The 18,054-nt window shown below is 37.2% G+C and overlaps 2 protein-coding genes across 2 annotated transcripts in view; one reads left to right on the top strand and one right to left on the bottom strand.

The window, feature by feature from the left end:
* Positions 1-6,418, bottom strand: part of LOC134678929 (dynein axonemal heavy chain 6) — a 63,193-nt gene extending 56,775 nt beyond the window's left edge. Inside the window, exons 1-7 of the mRNA XM_063537685.1 lie at positions 6,218-6,418; positions 4,070-4,154; positions 3,877-3,970; positions 3,309-3,522; positions 2,381-2,522; positions 1,064-1,303; positions 66-283 (exon numbers count right to left, since the gene is read on the bottom strand). Coding sequence (XP_063393755.1) covers positions 66-283; positions 1,064-1,303; positions 2,381-2,522; positions 3,309-3,522; positions 3,877-3,970; positions 4,070-4,154; positions 6,218-6,324 — 1,100 coding nt within the window. The 5' untranslated portion in view covers positions 6,325-6,418. The remainder of the gene's footprint in view (positions 1-65; positions 284-1,063; positions 1,304-2,380; positions 2,523-3,308; positions 3,523-3,876; positions 3,971-4,069; positions 4,155-6,217) is intronic.
* A 998-nt stretch (positions 6,419-7,416) lies between these two features.
* LOC134679437 (ras-GEF domain-containing family member 1B-like) lies at positions 7,417-16,831 on the top strand. The gene is made up of 12 exons (XM_063538343.1): positions 7,417-7,585; positions 8,045-8,297; positions 8,398-8,514; positions 8,608-8,850; positions 9,246-9,391; positions 9,977-10,121; positions 10,450-10,710; positions 10,827-10,970; positions 11,715-11,794; positions 12,088-12,189; positions 12,796-12,968; positions 16,137-16,831. The coding sequence occupies exons 2-12, from the start codon at positions 8,124-8,126 to the stop codon at positions 16,217-16,219; spliced, it is 1,668 nt and encodes a 555-aa protein (XP_063394413.1). The 5' UTR covers positions 7,417-7,585; positions 8,045-8,123; the 3' UTR covers positions 16,220-16,831.
* The last annotated feature ends 1,223 nt before the right edge of the window (positions 16,832-18,054 follow it).

Raw genomic sequence — 18,054 nt, 5'->3', positions numbered from 1 at the left:
AGGTAGGTACTCATCCTATAGGGAAACTTGTTCCAACTGAGAATCAAAACTGTTATGTTGTTTACCATGCGAGACGTTCGCAGTATTTCCTTTTGTTCGCTTTTTCCGTGTACGACATGCCGCCTGTGGGTTTGCCTCTGATAATTTGGAACGGAGGTACATTCCTGTCGTCGTATACGAAGCCTTTCAAGTAGAGAGCAGCGTGACATGCCTGGGTTAAAATGTCCAATACAACTGCTCTGTATTCTATTAGCTTCGTTCTTATATACTCGAGTCTTACCACCTGTCAAACAGTAGGTAACGATTGATTAGTGAGAATTGTATTTACTAATGGTCGGTTGCACTAAACCGTCTGTCACCGTTAAAGCGTTCGCTTAATTTTATTGTATGGGAAGTTTCGTACTATGAATGTGGTTGGTGCAACTGGCCCTAAATAAACTTAATCTTCATTATCGTATTGATCACTTTTACCAGTTTTACCACAGCTTAGCTTTTACCGTGTAGCCGTAGGTTATAACTAACGAGGAATACATTATAAACTTAAACTAAAATAAATGTCATACACTATGAAAAACGTGACCGAGACCTCAGTGCCCCAGGCTGGAATCGAACCGTTTGCTCTGTTCTCTCTCTCAGTTTATAATTTACATAGTACTTTTTCAACTTGAAACAAAAACAAGTGATGTGAAGACTCCATCGAGTGTGACGAGGGAAGTGCAACTAATGCAAGGTATATGCTGGCAAGATTAAGCACACTTTAGTTAGATTACCAGGGATATAGCACAAATTTAGCTATAAACGTTGTTGGCGTAGGAGTATTAGGTACTTAAAGAGTCCTTTGCGTTCAAAGGGCCCTTTGGCGGCGCACAGGGGGGGCACCACGCAAAAACCAAATTTAATGTAGTGAAGGCAAATTTCGCGAGGCCCTCTAGTGGCTAAATTATGCATAAGTACACCATTTGGGCGCGAGTTTACTTACACCGCGAGGCCGTGAGCCCGCGTCGCCTACGCCTAAGGCCGCCCCTGTGCACTTACATGTATACCAACATTTTATTGTGCTTACCTCCACTTCTATGAAGTAGAAAAAAGCAGTATCCATGTCGCGAGATATATCTGCGAAACTTTTCATGTACATATCACAGCACATGGCCTGAATGTTGAGAAGAGCTTTACCGAGCACCGGTGTTAAAGTAAATAATTCCTTGGCCAATTTGTTCCGTGTCTTATTATATTTTCTGAATAATATCGATTTCCTCCAGACATAAAAGGCTTTCCAATACCGGTAAACACGGAAAAACTTTATCTGTGAAGTAACAATTAAAAAGTGACACGAAAAATACAGAATGACAGAATTGGCGCTTCTTCACAATTGTGGCTTGGGGCAAGACAGACCAAAAATAAAGTAGATACCTAAACTGAAATAGATGTCATATATTTGGTAAATTTATCATGGCTGTCGTCAGGGGGTGGCAGGGGAAGGCAGTTGCCTCCCTCTATATAATAAAATTTGAAACCAAAATATTTGCCCCTCTCCCTCCCCTTGGCGACTGTTATTTATGTAATTATAGTAGTGTGACTATTTTACCTACACACACCAGCGCCGTCCCAACTCACTGGCTCACCGTCAACCAGGCTGTTAACCATACGTAAGCACGTAACGGAAAATGTTGGCACGGCTACGACAATGCCTATGCGACAGCGGCGCCTATTATAGGCCCTAGGGTGAAGCCATGGTTGTCTGCGTGCCGTCCCCGCGCCAACGATGAGACGCAAAGGCAGTGATAGCAATATGTAGGCGCCAGTTTAAGGTAAGTCGTCAATGCACCGCTTACCAATGCTGTTCCGATGCTATTAAGTATGCGTTACAGTATAGAGTTTACTACAAATAATATTTAGCGGGTCAGCTTGAGGCGGTGCCGATCTGGTGCGCTTTTTGGTGTGCGACAACCTTTAGGAAAGTAGGTACTAAAAATCCAAACTTCACAAATACAAAACATCATCTTCTTCCTTGCGTTATTCCGGCTCATAGAAGAATGGACTTAGGCGCTAATTTTTACGAAAGCTACGCCATCTGACCTTCCAACCCAAAGGGGAAACTAGGTCTTATTAGAATTAGTCCGGTTTCCTCACGATGTTTTCCTTCACCGAAAAGCGACTGGTAAATATCAAATAATATTATACATAAGTTTCGAAAAACTCTTTGGTACGAGCCGGGATTCGAACCCGCGAATTCCGGATTGAAAGTCGCTCGCTCTTACCGCTCAACAACTATTACCTACAACACAATATTTTTTTAAACAATGATGTTATGATAGGATAGGTACTTATGATTGAATACTACGATATGGTTAGCGGGACAGATATGATGAGATTTTCTTACGTCTGTAAGTTTAACGAATATAGTGTACTCCTGTTCCCACGCAGGAAGAGCTGTGAACTGCATTTCGTTAGTGAAATGCGTTACTCCGCAAGGACTGATCGTCAGATAGTTCTTTTTGTCGATCTCTTCATAAGGGACCACGCTAAATGAAATATTCACCATTAATATTGATCACATTGAAAAAACTATTGGTTTTTAACTAAATACTCGTAAACGGCTCTTTTACCTACATTAATAAAATAAAAAACTGGCCATAAGCACGTTGGGCCATGCTCAATTGCTCAGTGTAAGGTTCCGTAGCCAGCCATCCGTCACAATAAGCTCTTGGCATTAGTGGTCATCAATGTTATCAGCACTTTGTACGTCTTTTTACTACGGAAGTAATATTTTTTTTCGAAAACTTAAAAATTACCTTTTTCGTTGAAGGTCAAAAATTGATTTGTATACTCCTTCTAAATTGCAGCTTTCTAGCACTAGCGATCAGTGAGCTAATACCTAAGCCAAGGACGGACAGACAAACGAACACGGCGAAACTATAAGGATTTGTTGACTATGGAACTCTCAAAATTGACTAGGTATGACAAAATTACCTTATTTACACTTACGAGCAAAATGGGCCACTTTTGGTGGAAAAGTTACCCGTGTTGTCCTGTCTTGCTTGTAACCTTTATTTACGTATTATACTCGTAAAACAGGGTGAAATATATAATAATTTAATTACATACTAACTATAAGAAAGTTAATATCTAGTGATGACCCCACTCAAACAGTCAAACTCTTTTAAGAATACCTCTGTATTTTATCAAATAATTAAATAAATAATAAAATAAGTAAATAGGTGTACAGAACTCCTTCACTTTGAGCAAAGTTAATGGTATTTTAAAGCAAATATTGTACCTACCTATATTACAACACTAAATATACTTACTTTAGGTAGTACGGTGTAAAATACACATTTTCAGGGTGGACAGCGTATATCATGTAAAGGAACCCACACTTCGGGTTGCTTCTTACATAGTCGATAACTTCCTTTTGGGACCTGACTACAGGTTTTACCTTTAGAGGGTCTTTGGGCTTGCCTGTCTCCTCGTCTATCTGAACAGGTGTTTCTTCCTTTATTTTAAGCGATTTCTTTCTTTTACCTATTATACCAACAAAAGGGTGCGTTATTTATTATATTGTACTTGTGTTGATAAAAATTTTAGTCGTACAGTCGCGGTGTTCCACTGTTAGACTCTATTCCAGTATATTAAGGTTCAAAAGTGGAACACCTCCAACGTAGGCGACTGTACCTATAGATATATGTACACAAAATCACACAAACAACGACAGAAGTTTTAAGAATGATGGTTTCTTTTTCTTAATTTGTGCGTCAGCTTGAAATGTATCTTGCAGCATCAAGATGCACGTAAATCAACTGATTTCAAAACAAGCTCGCTACATAACACTTTTCGGCAGCTACCTACCAAAAACTTACTTGGTAATATTAAACTTACCGATAGTGTCATCCAAGTTGATAGGTTCCAATTGTAATGTAGTTTGTTTCCTTTCTCTCCTAAATCTTTCTTCTTGGGCTTCAGTAAAACCAGTCTGCAATCAATACCATAAACAATAAGGTGGAGAGAGAGGAGAGATTTAATATCCAATAAACCATGACATTTTTAAATTCAATGAATCGCCAACATTTACCAAAGGTTGTGGTTCTTGCTTTACATATTCTATTTTATCCAATAACTTTCTATGTGGCAGATGAAATGGTATATCACGAGGCTTTCTGAAAAATATGAATGTAATATGTATATAATATGTCCGATTTCTAAGATCAAGTTCGCGATACATTTACCTACTATGGCATACTTAATCTTAGAAAAACAGACAGACTATACTTAGGTAAGTAACGGGTTACACTCAGTGTGCAGAAAATACACTTCAAAATTTAGTTCAATTCCTCCTTCCAAGTTTTGTCGGGCAAAGCTAGCACCCGGGCAAGTTTTGTCGGGCGCCACTGCTTCCTAAGCTTTCCCTGCTTATTGGGACCGCGGTCCGCTCGTAAAGCTTTCTAACAAATTTCAGCTTTCTAGCACTAACGATCACGAAGCAAATTAAGCCTCGGATAGACATGGCCAAACAACAAAGATACAAACGCAAACTGGAAAGTGGAAACTCCATATCCCAAAAATCATATCAAAACTCTCTTCATTTATATACGCTCTAGGAGAAGTAAAGAAATATACAGATGTAAAAACCGCCTTATGTACCTACTATGCTTTTGCTCACTCCTGGCTCCGATATGGTAAAGTTATGTGGGGCAATAGCACCAACATACACGACCTGTTTCTCTTACAAAAGAAATGCATAAGAATCCTAAGCAACATAAACCTAACAGATAATTGTCGACCTCATTTCCGTAAACTCAACATATTAATTAACATTAACATCTTTATACATACTTCAAATTTACGCCCTAGAAATACAATACCAGTTTCATTTTCAAATTTTAGTATCCAATAGCTCTAGTCCATATATAATGTGCATAAAGATTTACAAATCCACCACAAACATTGTGGTGGATGGGCAGGATCTACAATATGTCGACGAGTACGTTTACTTGGGCCAGATAGCATCCTTCGAGAACAGGCGGTCTATCGAAATCGATAGACGTATCGAGAACGCCTGGAAGAGCTTCTGTTCATGAAAGCGCTAATGAAGGGCGACCTTCCCTTGTGTCTCAAGCGCAAACTCCTTGACATGTGCATCCTGCCCATTCTAATCTACGGTGCACAAACTTGGTCATTAACTGAGGCTCTAAAATCTAAACTCAAGGTTTGCCAGCGCGCAATGGAGCGTAGTATATTAGGTGTTCGCAGAACTGATCGGATCAGAAACACCGAACTACGCTCCAGAACTAGAGTTGTAGATGTAGGCGTCAAGACCGCTAAGCTTAAGTTTGACTGGGCCGGACATGTCTGCCGCATGCACCCAGAAAGGTGGGCCAAAATGGTTACTGAGTGGGACCCACGGAATACAGTAGACGGTGCAGGCCGGAGTTTAGGCAGACCGAAAAGGAGATGGCGGGACGACTTGGACGCATTCTACCCCAAATGGTGGGAAAATGCCGATGATAGAGGGTCGAGTGGAGAAAACGAGGGGAGGCCTTTGCCCAGCAGTGGGACACCAAAGTAGGCTAGAGAAAAAAAAAGATTTACAACAAACTTCCAGTAGATATTTAACAAAAAACTTACAAAATATTTACCAGACAACAGTTTCTATAATATGCAAGAGTTTTTTGAAAGTTAAATTTATGTAAGGTGTATGATACATATAATAGAAATATAAAGATCTCATTAATGTAATATTTCCATAATTATTTATATTGCGATTAAGTTTATATTACGTACCTAACCTAATATTATTGTTAGATTGTAAGTTACATACTTAAATTGCAGTGCCCTTACAGGGTTCATAGCTTGTTCACCATTCTAATGTAAGACCTAATTGTACTTACCTATGAAAGCAAAAATTACTGAATTACTGAAACTAAATATAAAGGTTCCTAGTTGACTACGGAACCCTAAAAATTAGCAAAATTTCTTTAACTGCCTCTCTATAACGAAAAATCGAAGTCAATTTTCGCAATCTAATTTCGCAACTACCGGACGACCCCGACGACCACATATTTAAGAAGGTACCTATATGCACATACCAAAAATGATTAAAGCTCTTGACTATGAATACGTTACTTGCTTTATAGCACTTTTACTATATTACTAAGTAAAAGTTAGTCTATTCATAAATTAAGGTATATGGGTGAGTAAGAGTTACGTTGATAATATATACCTTGTATACATTGTGGGAGCTCGGCGAACATTTCTTTGTATAGTTTCAATAGCGGGTAAAGTTGTTACATTTGTGTGTATTGAACGTTTTCCATCTCCGTTCAACATATTTTATGACATAAACAGCAGCTTCCTGTTAAAACTAACAACTAAATACGTTTTTAATCGTTATAATGCGAGTATTAAGGAAAGCCTTTCAGCTCATTGTTTTTGAAACTCGTTTTCTTTAGTCGTAATCAATAACTAACAAAATATAATAATTCAGTTGTTTACAAGTTGCAAATAGCAACCGCGTATTTGTCATAAAATCGATGTACGAGGAGTAAAACTTCAAAACAATGTTTGAATTTTGCTATTTTTGTACAATATTGTTTATGGTATGGTTCTTCCGATTCTTCTCTGCTGCTATAGTCTATTAAGCTATTTCCGTCAGTAGAAATAAGCGGCAAATTTAAAAAATGTAGGCCCAAAGGGTTATCGTCCCATTGATCTAGTATAAATGGATCAGGCATGAGCGGTGGGGGAACTGGAAGAAATGATCGAATGGGATAGAATGATAGATAGATAGATATATGTCTAGTCTTATGTTGGTCTTATGTATCTTTCAGTAGGAGTACTAGGAGTAGCAGAGAAAGCGCTATTATTGTTTATCCTTGCCACAGTCTCACAGAAAGAGACATCTGTTACTCGCTCTCACTTATGGGTGCGGCGCACCGTGACAAAGCACCGTGACCTTGGTGCGGTGCGGTAGTCTGTTACGGACTGAGATAATATATACTTGGTCAAGCAGATCTTGTCAGTAGAAAAAGGCGGCAAATTTGAAAAATGTAGGCGCGAAGGGTTATCGTCTCATAGAAAATTTGAATTTCGCGCCTTTTTCTACTGACAAGATTTGCTTAACCGTCTATAGATGGTCAAGCAAATCTTGTCAGTAGAAATAGGCACAAAATTCAAATTTTCTATGAGACGCTATCCCTTCGCGCCTACATTTTTCAAATTTGCCGCCTTTTTCTACTGACAAGATCTGCTTGACCAAGTATATCACATTTTTTTTCCATAAAGAAAAGAGATGCAACACGAATAATGTTGTTCAACTATAGGTTGTACTCTTTGTTTTCAAATTGTCATGTTCATGTTACTTTGTCTATGTTTAAGCTTTTTTGCTTATGGCAACATTTAACACAAACAATACAAAAAAAGAAAAAACAAGAGTGCTCTCGGTTGGCGCTATTTTGTGTAAAAAATATTAAATTCAGAGAAATCTAAATAGAGTGAACATATTTGTTTGTGAATTATTATTCCCTGATTTATTTAAAATAGATCTGTGCTTCGAGGAATTTGAAGAAACATACTGAGGCGTGATTTTAAGGTAGATTGTGGTCGCGGTAGTTGGTGACAACTTTCACCTTCTGTGTTGTATTATCAATAATTCCTTATATCCTTTAATGAGACTATCATCATTTTTTCAATTATGTGCCTCGCTCATTAAGTTGTACACATTATTTCATTTTCATTGAAGTGACCTACTAGAGAAAATTGTACGCACTGCTTTTATGTCGAAATGTATTTGTCGATGAATTTGTTTCTGTATCCTCAGTCTTTTGCCAAATGGAGTAGGTACAAATATTTATTAATACATGTAAATATTCAATAAGTAATATAATGTTAAGTATGTAATGAAAAGAAAACGATAAAATGCGTAGTATTTTATAATTTCGCATTTGCATTGCAATCATTATATAAGTGCTATTATGGTAGCATATTTAATAATTGTTTTTATGTAACTAATTGGTGCTGCGCCGAGGTAATTGTTGCATTATGCTTTTAGATAGCCCAATGGGTTTGTTAAGTAAAAGTGTGCCAGTAAGCTACTGAAGCTTAGTGTTGGCCTGCTTTTGAGGAATTGAATGGCGATGTATTACTACGCAAGTAAGCTGAATGAAGCATCATGTAGCGGGTGTAACATTAAGGTGCCACCACCACCCAGCGACCCGGCTCCCGTCCCTCCACCGCCCACCGACCATGCTCCTCTTCCACCCGACCCAGCTCTATTGCATGGCACTGGACTCTCTTACTATGATGTAAGTTAACATTTTATTTAAAGCATTTGCATCTATTTATTATAATCTTATAAACAGCATTGTTTAAAATTTAAAACTATTTTTTACTAATTGATTACAGAATGATGATTATTATTCCATGGTGAGAGGCAATAAGTTTATGACAGAAAACTCTTGTAAACATCTTGTTATGAATGGTGGTTTAAATTTTGTCACACAGAAAGGAGATGCAACACAGGTAATTATCAATAACTATTAATTTGTACATAAATTGTATCTTGTTTTCAAATACTTAATATGTGCAATACTGTCATCTTCTTTCCCCTTCTAGTTGCAAGCTGTGGGTGTAAAGACACTAACAACATTTGTGAATTGCCCGGTGGAGAAGACGGATCTTGAGTATAAAGATGGGCAGCTTGTTAGTGCTCCCCTGGATTCACTGGTAGACATGCTGAGGCCTGGAGCAAACAAATCCTATACATTCACATTCCTATTGTGTTCCCGACTTTTTATTAAGCCTCATGAATTACTTGGAAAGCTGTGTAAACGCTACTTTAAAACATATGACAAGATTGCAAGTATCATTATATATTTTTTATAATTTTAAGTTAAGATGAGCCCTTGTGATGTTGTAGTGTTATTGATAAAATTTTCCATTCAGAAATCTTTAGCTAGTTGAAAATAATTTACATTCACTGCCAAGAACATGTATGTGTGTTCATTTTGTACAGGAAACTGTGCGCCTGGAACCCAAAGTTTTAACTATTGTCACTATTATTTAAATCCCAAAGTACATAATGAAGTTAATAAATGAATCAAATCTAACATCACACAAATTTAGCATAGTATATTTCACCCTTTAACTTATAGTATTTGGATTTATGTTTTATTTTAGCAGGGCTTGCCTTTTATTATTAACAAATACCGTTAATTACTTTATGATGGAAGTAACAATTCTAATGTGTACAGGGAAGGGCAGAAGTGAAAGATTTAGTAGATAAGGAGTTAACAGACATGAGAGCACTAGTGAGAGTGTTGACACAGTGGACCAGTATGTTCCCCTATGACTTCCGTGACGATAGAGTTATGGCACTTGTTCGGAATATTACACAAAGGTAAAATATAATTTATATATTGTTTGCTAACGTAAGAAATTAACCCATAACTTCTCAATAACTAAAGCTGTGCCTTACTGTAATTGGTGTAAAATTAGCCATATAAAATTGAAAAGACCACAATGCGTTGGTACAGTCGCCTGCAATAATATGTTACACCACAAAGGCAGCAAAAATATCTGACACGATCTTATTTGTAGAGGCATAAGAGCGTTTCACATATTTTTGCGGCCTTCGAAGAGTAATATATTATTGCAGGTGACTGTACTGTTGGTAGCCTATTAGAAATAAGAGTTTGTGACTTTCTATCCAGAGTTCAAACCCCGGCTCACACCATTTGATATTTACCAGTCAGTTTTGGGTGAAGGAAAAAATCGTGAGGAAACCAGACTAATCCCAATAAGGCTTAGTTTCCCCTCTGTGTTGGAAGGTAAGATGGCCGTCGCTTTCGTAAAAAACTGGTGTCAGGCTGACCCCAGGCTAATGATTGGTGGCAATAAGACGGCAGGACTGCTGGGCACAAGATTTTATAGACCACAAAGTAGTAAATTTTAATTGAGTTCATTATTTTGTTTATTTGTATAGATGTGCAGCAGAACACATGTCTTCAGTAAGGGTGGAAGTATCAACAATGCTAGAGAAACTTCTGGATAAATTAACAGCACTTGAGCAATATGAAGAAACATTGGTTGAAATACCTCAAGTGACATCTGTAGAACAATTAGCTCAGGTAAGAAAAACCATATTTTATTTGATACACTAGCAGCTCTTAAGAGCTGATGCGTGTATATCGAAGCACTTGTATTTTATTTTGCACTTTATTTAGTTCTAAAATGTGTATCCAGTCTATTTTTGAAGGTGTTGACCAACAGTGCACTAACAACAGTTTCTGGTAGAGAGTTCCACACATTTGCCACACGATTCGGAAAGAAGTGTTTTCTAGGGTTAACACATGGAGGGTTGACAAGATTTTTAGAGTGTCCTTTCAAGCTTACATTCTGACTTGATATTTCTACTAAACAATTTTTTTAAAGCAGTGTTTATTCATTTGTTAACAGGGAGATATTCTTACACTTGGTTTAACACCAGCTGAGCTGGCAAATCAATTGACTATAGTTGAGTTACACCGACTGTCATTTGTTGGTCCGGAGGAATTTGTGCAAACTTTTGCTCCGACACAGCCACAACAACCAACTTCTTCTTGCGGGAAGACACCCATCAATCTGCACCACATTGACATGAAGAGCACAAGAAATCTAGAAGCTTATGCTGACTGGTTTAACAGACTCAGCTACTTATGCGCCACTGACATTCTAAAGGTTTGATATTAATTAAACAATTAATTATCTAAATATTCTGAATGTTTAATTTTATTCATCATTTTTTTTTCTGAATGTTTATTATTATGTTGTTTTATTATTTAATTTGTTTGCAGGCCGTAAAAAGCAAATATAGAGCTCGAGTAATAGAACAGTGGGTTATGACGGCTAGAGAATGTTTCAACCTTGGAAATTTCAACTCCCTCATGGCCATCATTAGTGCTCTGAATATGTCTCCTGTGACACGTCTTAAGAAAACGGTAATATTATATTAAGTATACAAGCTTCTACAAGATCTACAGCATTATTCATTACATGTTTCGTTTGCATGTCAAGGAAGAGAGGATCATACTGCCTTTCATATTCTAGTATTGTAAACTAAAAAAGCGGAAGGAGATTATTTTTTATCGTTCTGTGCCTGACGAAACTTGTTTGCCAGACTGTTTATATCTCCATTGCATTTGATTGCAATATTTTCAATAGTTGCTCCTTTATTCATTAAACTTTACAAGCTCCAATTAGTTCATTTATGTTTTATACATTTCTTGCAAATGGATACTTAAGTCAAAATGATAGATTAAGACAAACGATTAATAGCTAATTAAGGCTTGTAGCACGTTATGAATAACGACATAAGAAATTAAAATGAAAAAAATAGACAGCTGCAGTACTTACATTGGCCTTAAGCAGATGATGTAACAACTCTCTTACTTCTTAGTACGACGTTATTATTATCTAAAGGTAACGCAAAGAAAAATTTCGAAAGGCAAGAAAAAGAAGTCGACTTAATTTAATTTACCATCCATCGCGCTTTGTGCTGGAGAAAGCTTTATATAAGCATTGTTGTGCACACTTAAATTTAAACCCCCATATACATTTTAACTCGTACAAACACAACTATTGAAATGATGGATAGGACAAACGATTATCAACAGTTTGTTAGTTTTGCCAAAGTTAGGTCCGTTTAAGAATAATGCCATTAATTTGTTGGTAATTGTTTACAGTGGAGCCGCACGTCCGGAGTTTGCGGTCAGCAACTGCGTCAGTTGGAATTATGTGTTGAACCTAGTGGCAACCACGCAAGGTAATCATAAATTATATCTATTATTTTCCGATGGCGCTGCAGCTGCAGGCCTTTGTGGGTCTTGGCCTACCACTTCCTCCACTTGTCACGATACTTGGAGAGCCTTTTCGAGTTGGTATTTTTTCACCTTGCTAGGGACTGGGACTTTTCTCTTATGGCGTCCATCAATATTATGCAGCTCTCACATCGGGCACTTTTTCAAAGTGACCCGCCCATCTCAGCCGTTTGTATCTATTTATATTTCCTATTCCATTATTTTCTGTTAGTTCTAGTTTTGTGTATTTTAACCGTAGATACCGAGCAGCGCTAGCGGCTGCACCTACTGAAACTGCCGTGCCATTGCTGTCCGTCACTTGCAGGGACCTGCATTTTGCTAATCAAGGCTCCTCATCAAAGTAAGTCAATTGTACATTTGTTTGCTGTGGGAAAAGTTTGCCGTTTGGGCTAACAAAACGCCTAATAACTTTATCCTCCTTGGCATGATGCTTAGGGCTCATTTAGACGATGCGAGAACTCGCATGTGAATTTGATTACGTTTCGATTTTTGATTGGTCGGTCGAATTGGACAACTAAAATCGCATACGAGTTCGCGCGCTGTCTAAATCAGCCCTTACTGTGAGAAACAAAAAAGTATAGACTAATACGAGTCTCGCCAGGTACGACTCGTTGATTCCTCTTAGGCCCACTTGCACCATCCCACTAACCCGGGGTCATGCGGCTAAACCGTTAACTCAGTGTCAAATTGTACTGGTAACCATGGTAACTCCAGGTTTAAACGGTTAACCCCGGGTTAGTGGAATGGTGCAAGTGGGCCTTAGACTATTAGTTTTAGGTTTGAACTTTCAAACTAGAGATGGGCCGAATATGGAGTACCTATGTCGAATATGAATATCGGCCGAATGTTCGGTTTAGATCTTACCAATAAACCATTTGAAATCGCAGTGTAGTTAGTAAATATTAGGTGGCAACTTGATTGTAAGTAATGATTGAATTACATTAAGATTGGGCGGTAACCGCGTGAACTTCGAGAAGTGGTCCCTGCTGGCGCGGCACGTGAGCCGTCAGCTGGCGGCGCGGCGGCTGTGCGGCGACGAGCCGCCGGCGCCCGCGCCGCCGCCGCCGCACGCGCCCGCCTGGCGCTTCTTCAACGATACACCCACGCTCACCGAGACCGGTAAGTCACGCTGATTGATCGTTAAAGTTGGATTCGGGGGTCATTGCGTATACTTCTTATGTAAGGTTTAGACCGGCCCGGGCGACTGTTATGGCGTATTCAGACTAGTAAATTTTTCACCAATCTGATTAAATTGCCTGATCGAATCAGAACGTGCGGACTCAAACGCCAATTTGGCTCGCCGAATTCAACCGCCGATAATAAAGATAAAGATAAAATTTTCAATTTAGAGGGCTTTAATATCACCATAAATCTAAAATGGGTGATTAAATTGGAGATTGACGACAATTTCGTTTCTGATCAAGTCGGTCGATTTGATTGTCCCGTCTGGATACCGCTTTAGTCGAAGCGGGTGCGCGAGCTCACGGTGACAGATCCATGCGATGCCCTTTTGTACTTATTAAAAAAGCGCCTTCCTAGCTTATCCTAATGATGTTGACGCTGTGACAAGAGGTCGTCAAAATGCACAAGATGAGCTATTTTTACCAAAATCGGAAGGGTTATGGTTTAAGCAGATTACGTCATTTACTTTATTTTTGTATGGTCTAGTGTTCGATCGTAATGTCTAAATTGATTGGTTATTTACTCTGGGGTGTCAAACGATTCATGCCAAACCGGGGTGTTGCAAAGAAGATTAGTACCCACAGTAGGGTTTAAGTTTTGTATTTACTTCAAGACTGTGCCAAATCTTCAGCAAGATACTTATGGAAAAAAATAAAATATACCTGTAAAGCTTGTTGAATATTAAAGGTGTAAGTACATTATTCTTTACACAAAATACTTAATATGGTATCGCAACACGTGGTCTAAGAACCGTTATAAGTAATAATTTTTTCTTTTAGTAGGAAATCCTTTTTTTTTTCATAAATTTATTAAAAATAGCCTTGACCATATTTCTTTAGGCAACCCTATTTATTTATGTTCTGGAACATATTTTCAGACAGATTGGTGAAGGTCGACCATATACCGGGTGTGGCCTGTAATATGAGCAAAAAATTAAACTGTAGGCTGTACTCCTCATACTTTCCAACATTTATTCAGCAACTTTTAAAAATAACTTGTGGTTTGATTTTTAATACACTTTAAAATTTATTCTAAGACGCAATGTATTGCGAATTTTGTTAAGTTTAAGGCGTGACAAGCAACGTCAATCACAATGATATGGCGTGGCGATGGCGTCCATTGAAGATAATATTTATTTTGTATGAAAAATAGGGAGTATAAACACTTCATTATTTTTAAAAGTTGTTGAACAAAAGTGTCACCGTTTGAGGAGTACAATCTATGTTTTAATTATTTGCTCGTGCTACAGGCCACACCCGGTATGTGGGATCTTAGACCATTTGTACAGTCGCCATCGGCTAATGCTGTCGCTGATTGAGCACTATTGTGGCCACAGACTTAAGAACACTATAATACCTGTTACGGTAGTTATTCACTTGTAAGGACTGTATCGTTTATTATAAATACAACTTTACTTAGCCGTTTTTTCTGGTATTATATTTTTATTAAAAAATTACACATATAGTTTAATTAGTGCTTTAATAATAAGTAACATTTCGTCCTGGGAGATCACGTAAAGCATATGGTTTGGACAATATTTACTCAATCCTCCCGAGTAACTACAACGATTTTGGACAAATACTACAAGAAAATTTACGGTTTGCGAACAAGACGAGATATTACACAAAAAAAATCGTACTATGTAAACAGCAATTACATATGATTCGTAAAGCGAAACATCTGGGCATAGTCTAATCATTTCTTTTAGTTGGAAAAAAAGTTTTGGATCTGTGCTTGGTGGCCTTTTAGAGAATATGGCATGTTACTTACGACAACCCCGACTTTGGTATACAATATAACCATCATGGAGCGTTTCTATCGACCTGTTCTAGCCATGGTTCAACGCCATGAATGTCCGTTAGGCTTTGGATTTCGGTAGATTCTTTTAGCTGTTTCCCTCATTTCGCTGGCGTCAGAAATTGACGGGCATCCAAAATGTTGCATAAAAAGTCGTTTTCATGTAAAGATAAAAAATCACCACATTTATTCTGTGGATGTTCAATTGAGCAATCATGAAAAGGACACTTAGATGGCATATTTTGGCAGCATATTAACCTTTTGTTTCTTTAAATCGTACCAAGGAATCGGTGAAATAGTCTCAAATTAAGCTCGATAGGCTTGTCCAAATTACAATTGCTAGACGGTATTAAAATCATCATAAAGTCCCTAAAATAAAATAAATGTAAAACCTTCTTATATCAGATATGGCTTAAAAATACCCCCAGAGTATACCTTAAGAACATAGTAATACAAAATAATACACACGTCAACAGTTAGACCAGGTTTTATTTGTATTTATAATAAACGATACAGTCCTTACATACACAGGTCGTACTGGAAGTTTGTATAATATAGTACAGTCAAGTGTAAACATATGGGTGCACATATCAAAAATATTTTTCTCAAAAATGGACGGCAAAGTTGACTTTGCCGTCTAAAAAATAGGTCGCGAAGCGCGTAGTTTATGGTCACTCCAAAATTAAAAAGTTAAAAACATTGCAGTCTCGCTTTTGGGACTGCAATGTTGCATACAAATTCCATTATTTGTCGAGTTCCAAACTTTTAAAAATTTGAAATGGCCATATTAAATGAAGGCACAGGCCCATTAAACAGCCAAACAGATGATTAGTACCGTGACTATTTAGTTGTCTCAAATAGGTTGGCGTATTTTCGGCAGAAAAATACACTTCTATTTTTTTATTAAAAAAATAAAAAGGCGGCAAGGGCTTTTTTCTGTGAAAATATATACGTAAGAACGTTGGTTTTGTAAAATATTTCTATGATATTTATATTTCTTGCACCATTTTTGAGAAAAGCACTATATATGACTCGGCTGGAAGGCTACTTGCTGGCTTCGGATTCAATTAAACGGACTCCCAAGGTCGTCCGTTTAAAACGAATCCTCAGCCTGCAAGTAGCTACTTCCGAGCCTCGACAATAATGTACTATTATGTCAGCGACTTAAGAACTATGGGACATATTTTTGAGTTAGTTGTCTACACACATATTTTTACACTTGACTGTACTATCCTAATTCCAACATTATAGGTACATATTTGAATAATATTATTATAATAACAAATTAATTTAGCTATCCATTTTTAGCACTAGAACTGGTGTCATTCGAGCGCGAGCCGCCCGTCGACCACATGGAGAAAGAAAGATTAAAACGTCTGAAGGCAGCTTAACCTGGCTATCCTGTGATTCTAATACACCTGATATTATTGCTACTTATCAAAACTTAATTACTAGTGAACTTTTCCAGCACCTGAAACTAGCGGTATTATTATTTATTTTAGGCTATAGTCTTCTTTACAATTCATACAATTTTCGACCACGTTGGTATAATCGATAGGTTATACCTTTGACTAATATACACTCGTACGAAGTTCCGTTCATTTATTTTTGACTAATCTTTTGATCTGTTGTGATGATGACTGTACAGTTGGTACAGTTAGCGTCAAATAAGTAGTGACCCAACGTGGACAAATATCATTGTTTCTAGAGTAAAAATATTTGGCCACTTTCGCCGTCACTATCTATTTAATACTGACTGTACAAACGTTTGATTTCCTTTAAAATCAGAGCTCGGAAAGGGTGAGCTACTTTCTTATGTTAATAATGCCATCTGTATAACTATAGATGACTTTACGGATTAGTATTACTCACCAACGATTCAACCATTCAATGTTGAGAAAAAACTTGTCCAACTCCCATTATTAGGGTCTCCCCAGATATATCGACGCGCATTCGGCAAAAGCCGATAGGAAAAAGCTTTATGTCCACGCAATAAGAGCGAAGAAGCCGACGACGCGTCGGCCGGCGCCGGCCGATGCGAGCCGAGCCGAACGACGACTTTTTCGCTCTTATTGCGCAGACATAAAGCTTTTTTCCATCGGATTTTGCCGATTCCGCGTTGACATATTTGGGGGAACCCTTACTGTACAAGAATTTTGAACTGTATGGATCAGTTACTGATATTGTTGACATTTTATCAAATTATAAATATTACGTATATTTGTAACTATACTTTATTATGGAACACAAAAATACATACAAGCTACAACCAAAAATGCTCATAATATTCTATTAGACATGGCAATAGACTCTGAATGATACGAGTGCTGACAGTAGGTAAATGCTACAGTTATTTTAATTACAATATGTATAAAGGTATCCTTGAAATAAAGTTATCGTTTTCTACTATGTTCAATGAAAAATAAACTGAAATACACATTAGTGATTTTAAAGGTCATAGGATAATATTGATAGATATATGTTCAGATTTAGACGATTAAAGACTTACTATTATCGACCTCTTTTCTAGTACTAACGGAATTGGTGTATCAAATTTAATTTACCTGATTATGTACAAAAGTATTTTGATGGCAGCTTAATAATTTTAATCCTTTTCTAAATACATTAATGTCATAATTAGAGTACCTATTGATGTAAAAGTATACTGTATATCTTTGTGTGTGTATTTGTTTAGTATAACTAAAATTAGATTAATTTTGTTGACATCAATCCAAAAAACATATGCATCTCTTTGTTAACTTCTTCGAATAACGTTTGCTTTTAATGGTTATTATGTACTTATTAACTAGTTCTCCTACTTGTAATGTTTCGGTTTTGTTCAACCGTATGATGCGCTTACGGTTTGAGTGCAGAGGGTGTTTCCGAAGACTAATTAAAAGTTCCTTATACAGTATTTAATAACAAATTCTCGCCATTTGATGAATCTCTCGATAAGTATATTTAATTGTTTGTTTTTATTTAAGTAATTTGAAATGATCTCATTAAAGGTTGAAATATGTTATTATGATTTACTCTTGTGTGTTTATACATAACACGTTTCGTGTGATCTATGTAAGTATTTTAGTGTGTATATGTGTGTGTGAAACATGTTCTGCAGATTCTATAATGCGATAATTGAAATTGCCATTCGATGCTGAATAAAATACAAATGTACCCCATACTTTTTAAATTATATTTTTGTGGTAGTTAAATATAGGTATGTCAT

The sequence above is a fragment of the Cydia fagiglandana genome, chromosome Z (genome assembly GCF_963556715.1).
Source record: "Cydia fagiglandana chromosome Z, ilCydFagi1.1, whole genome shotgun sequence".
NCBI lineage: Eukaryota > Metazoa > Arthropoda > Insecta > Lepidoptera > Tortricidae > Cydia > Cydia fagiglandana.
The sequence above is the reverse complement of the archived record's forward strand: the minus strand, read 5'-3'. Positions and strand labels throughout refer to the sequence as shown.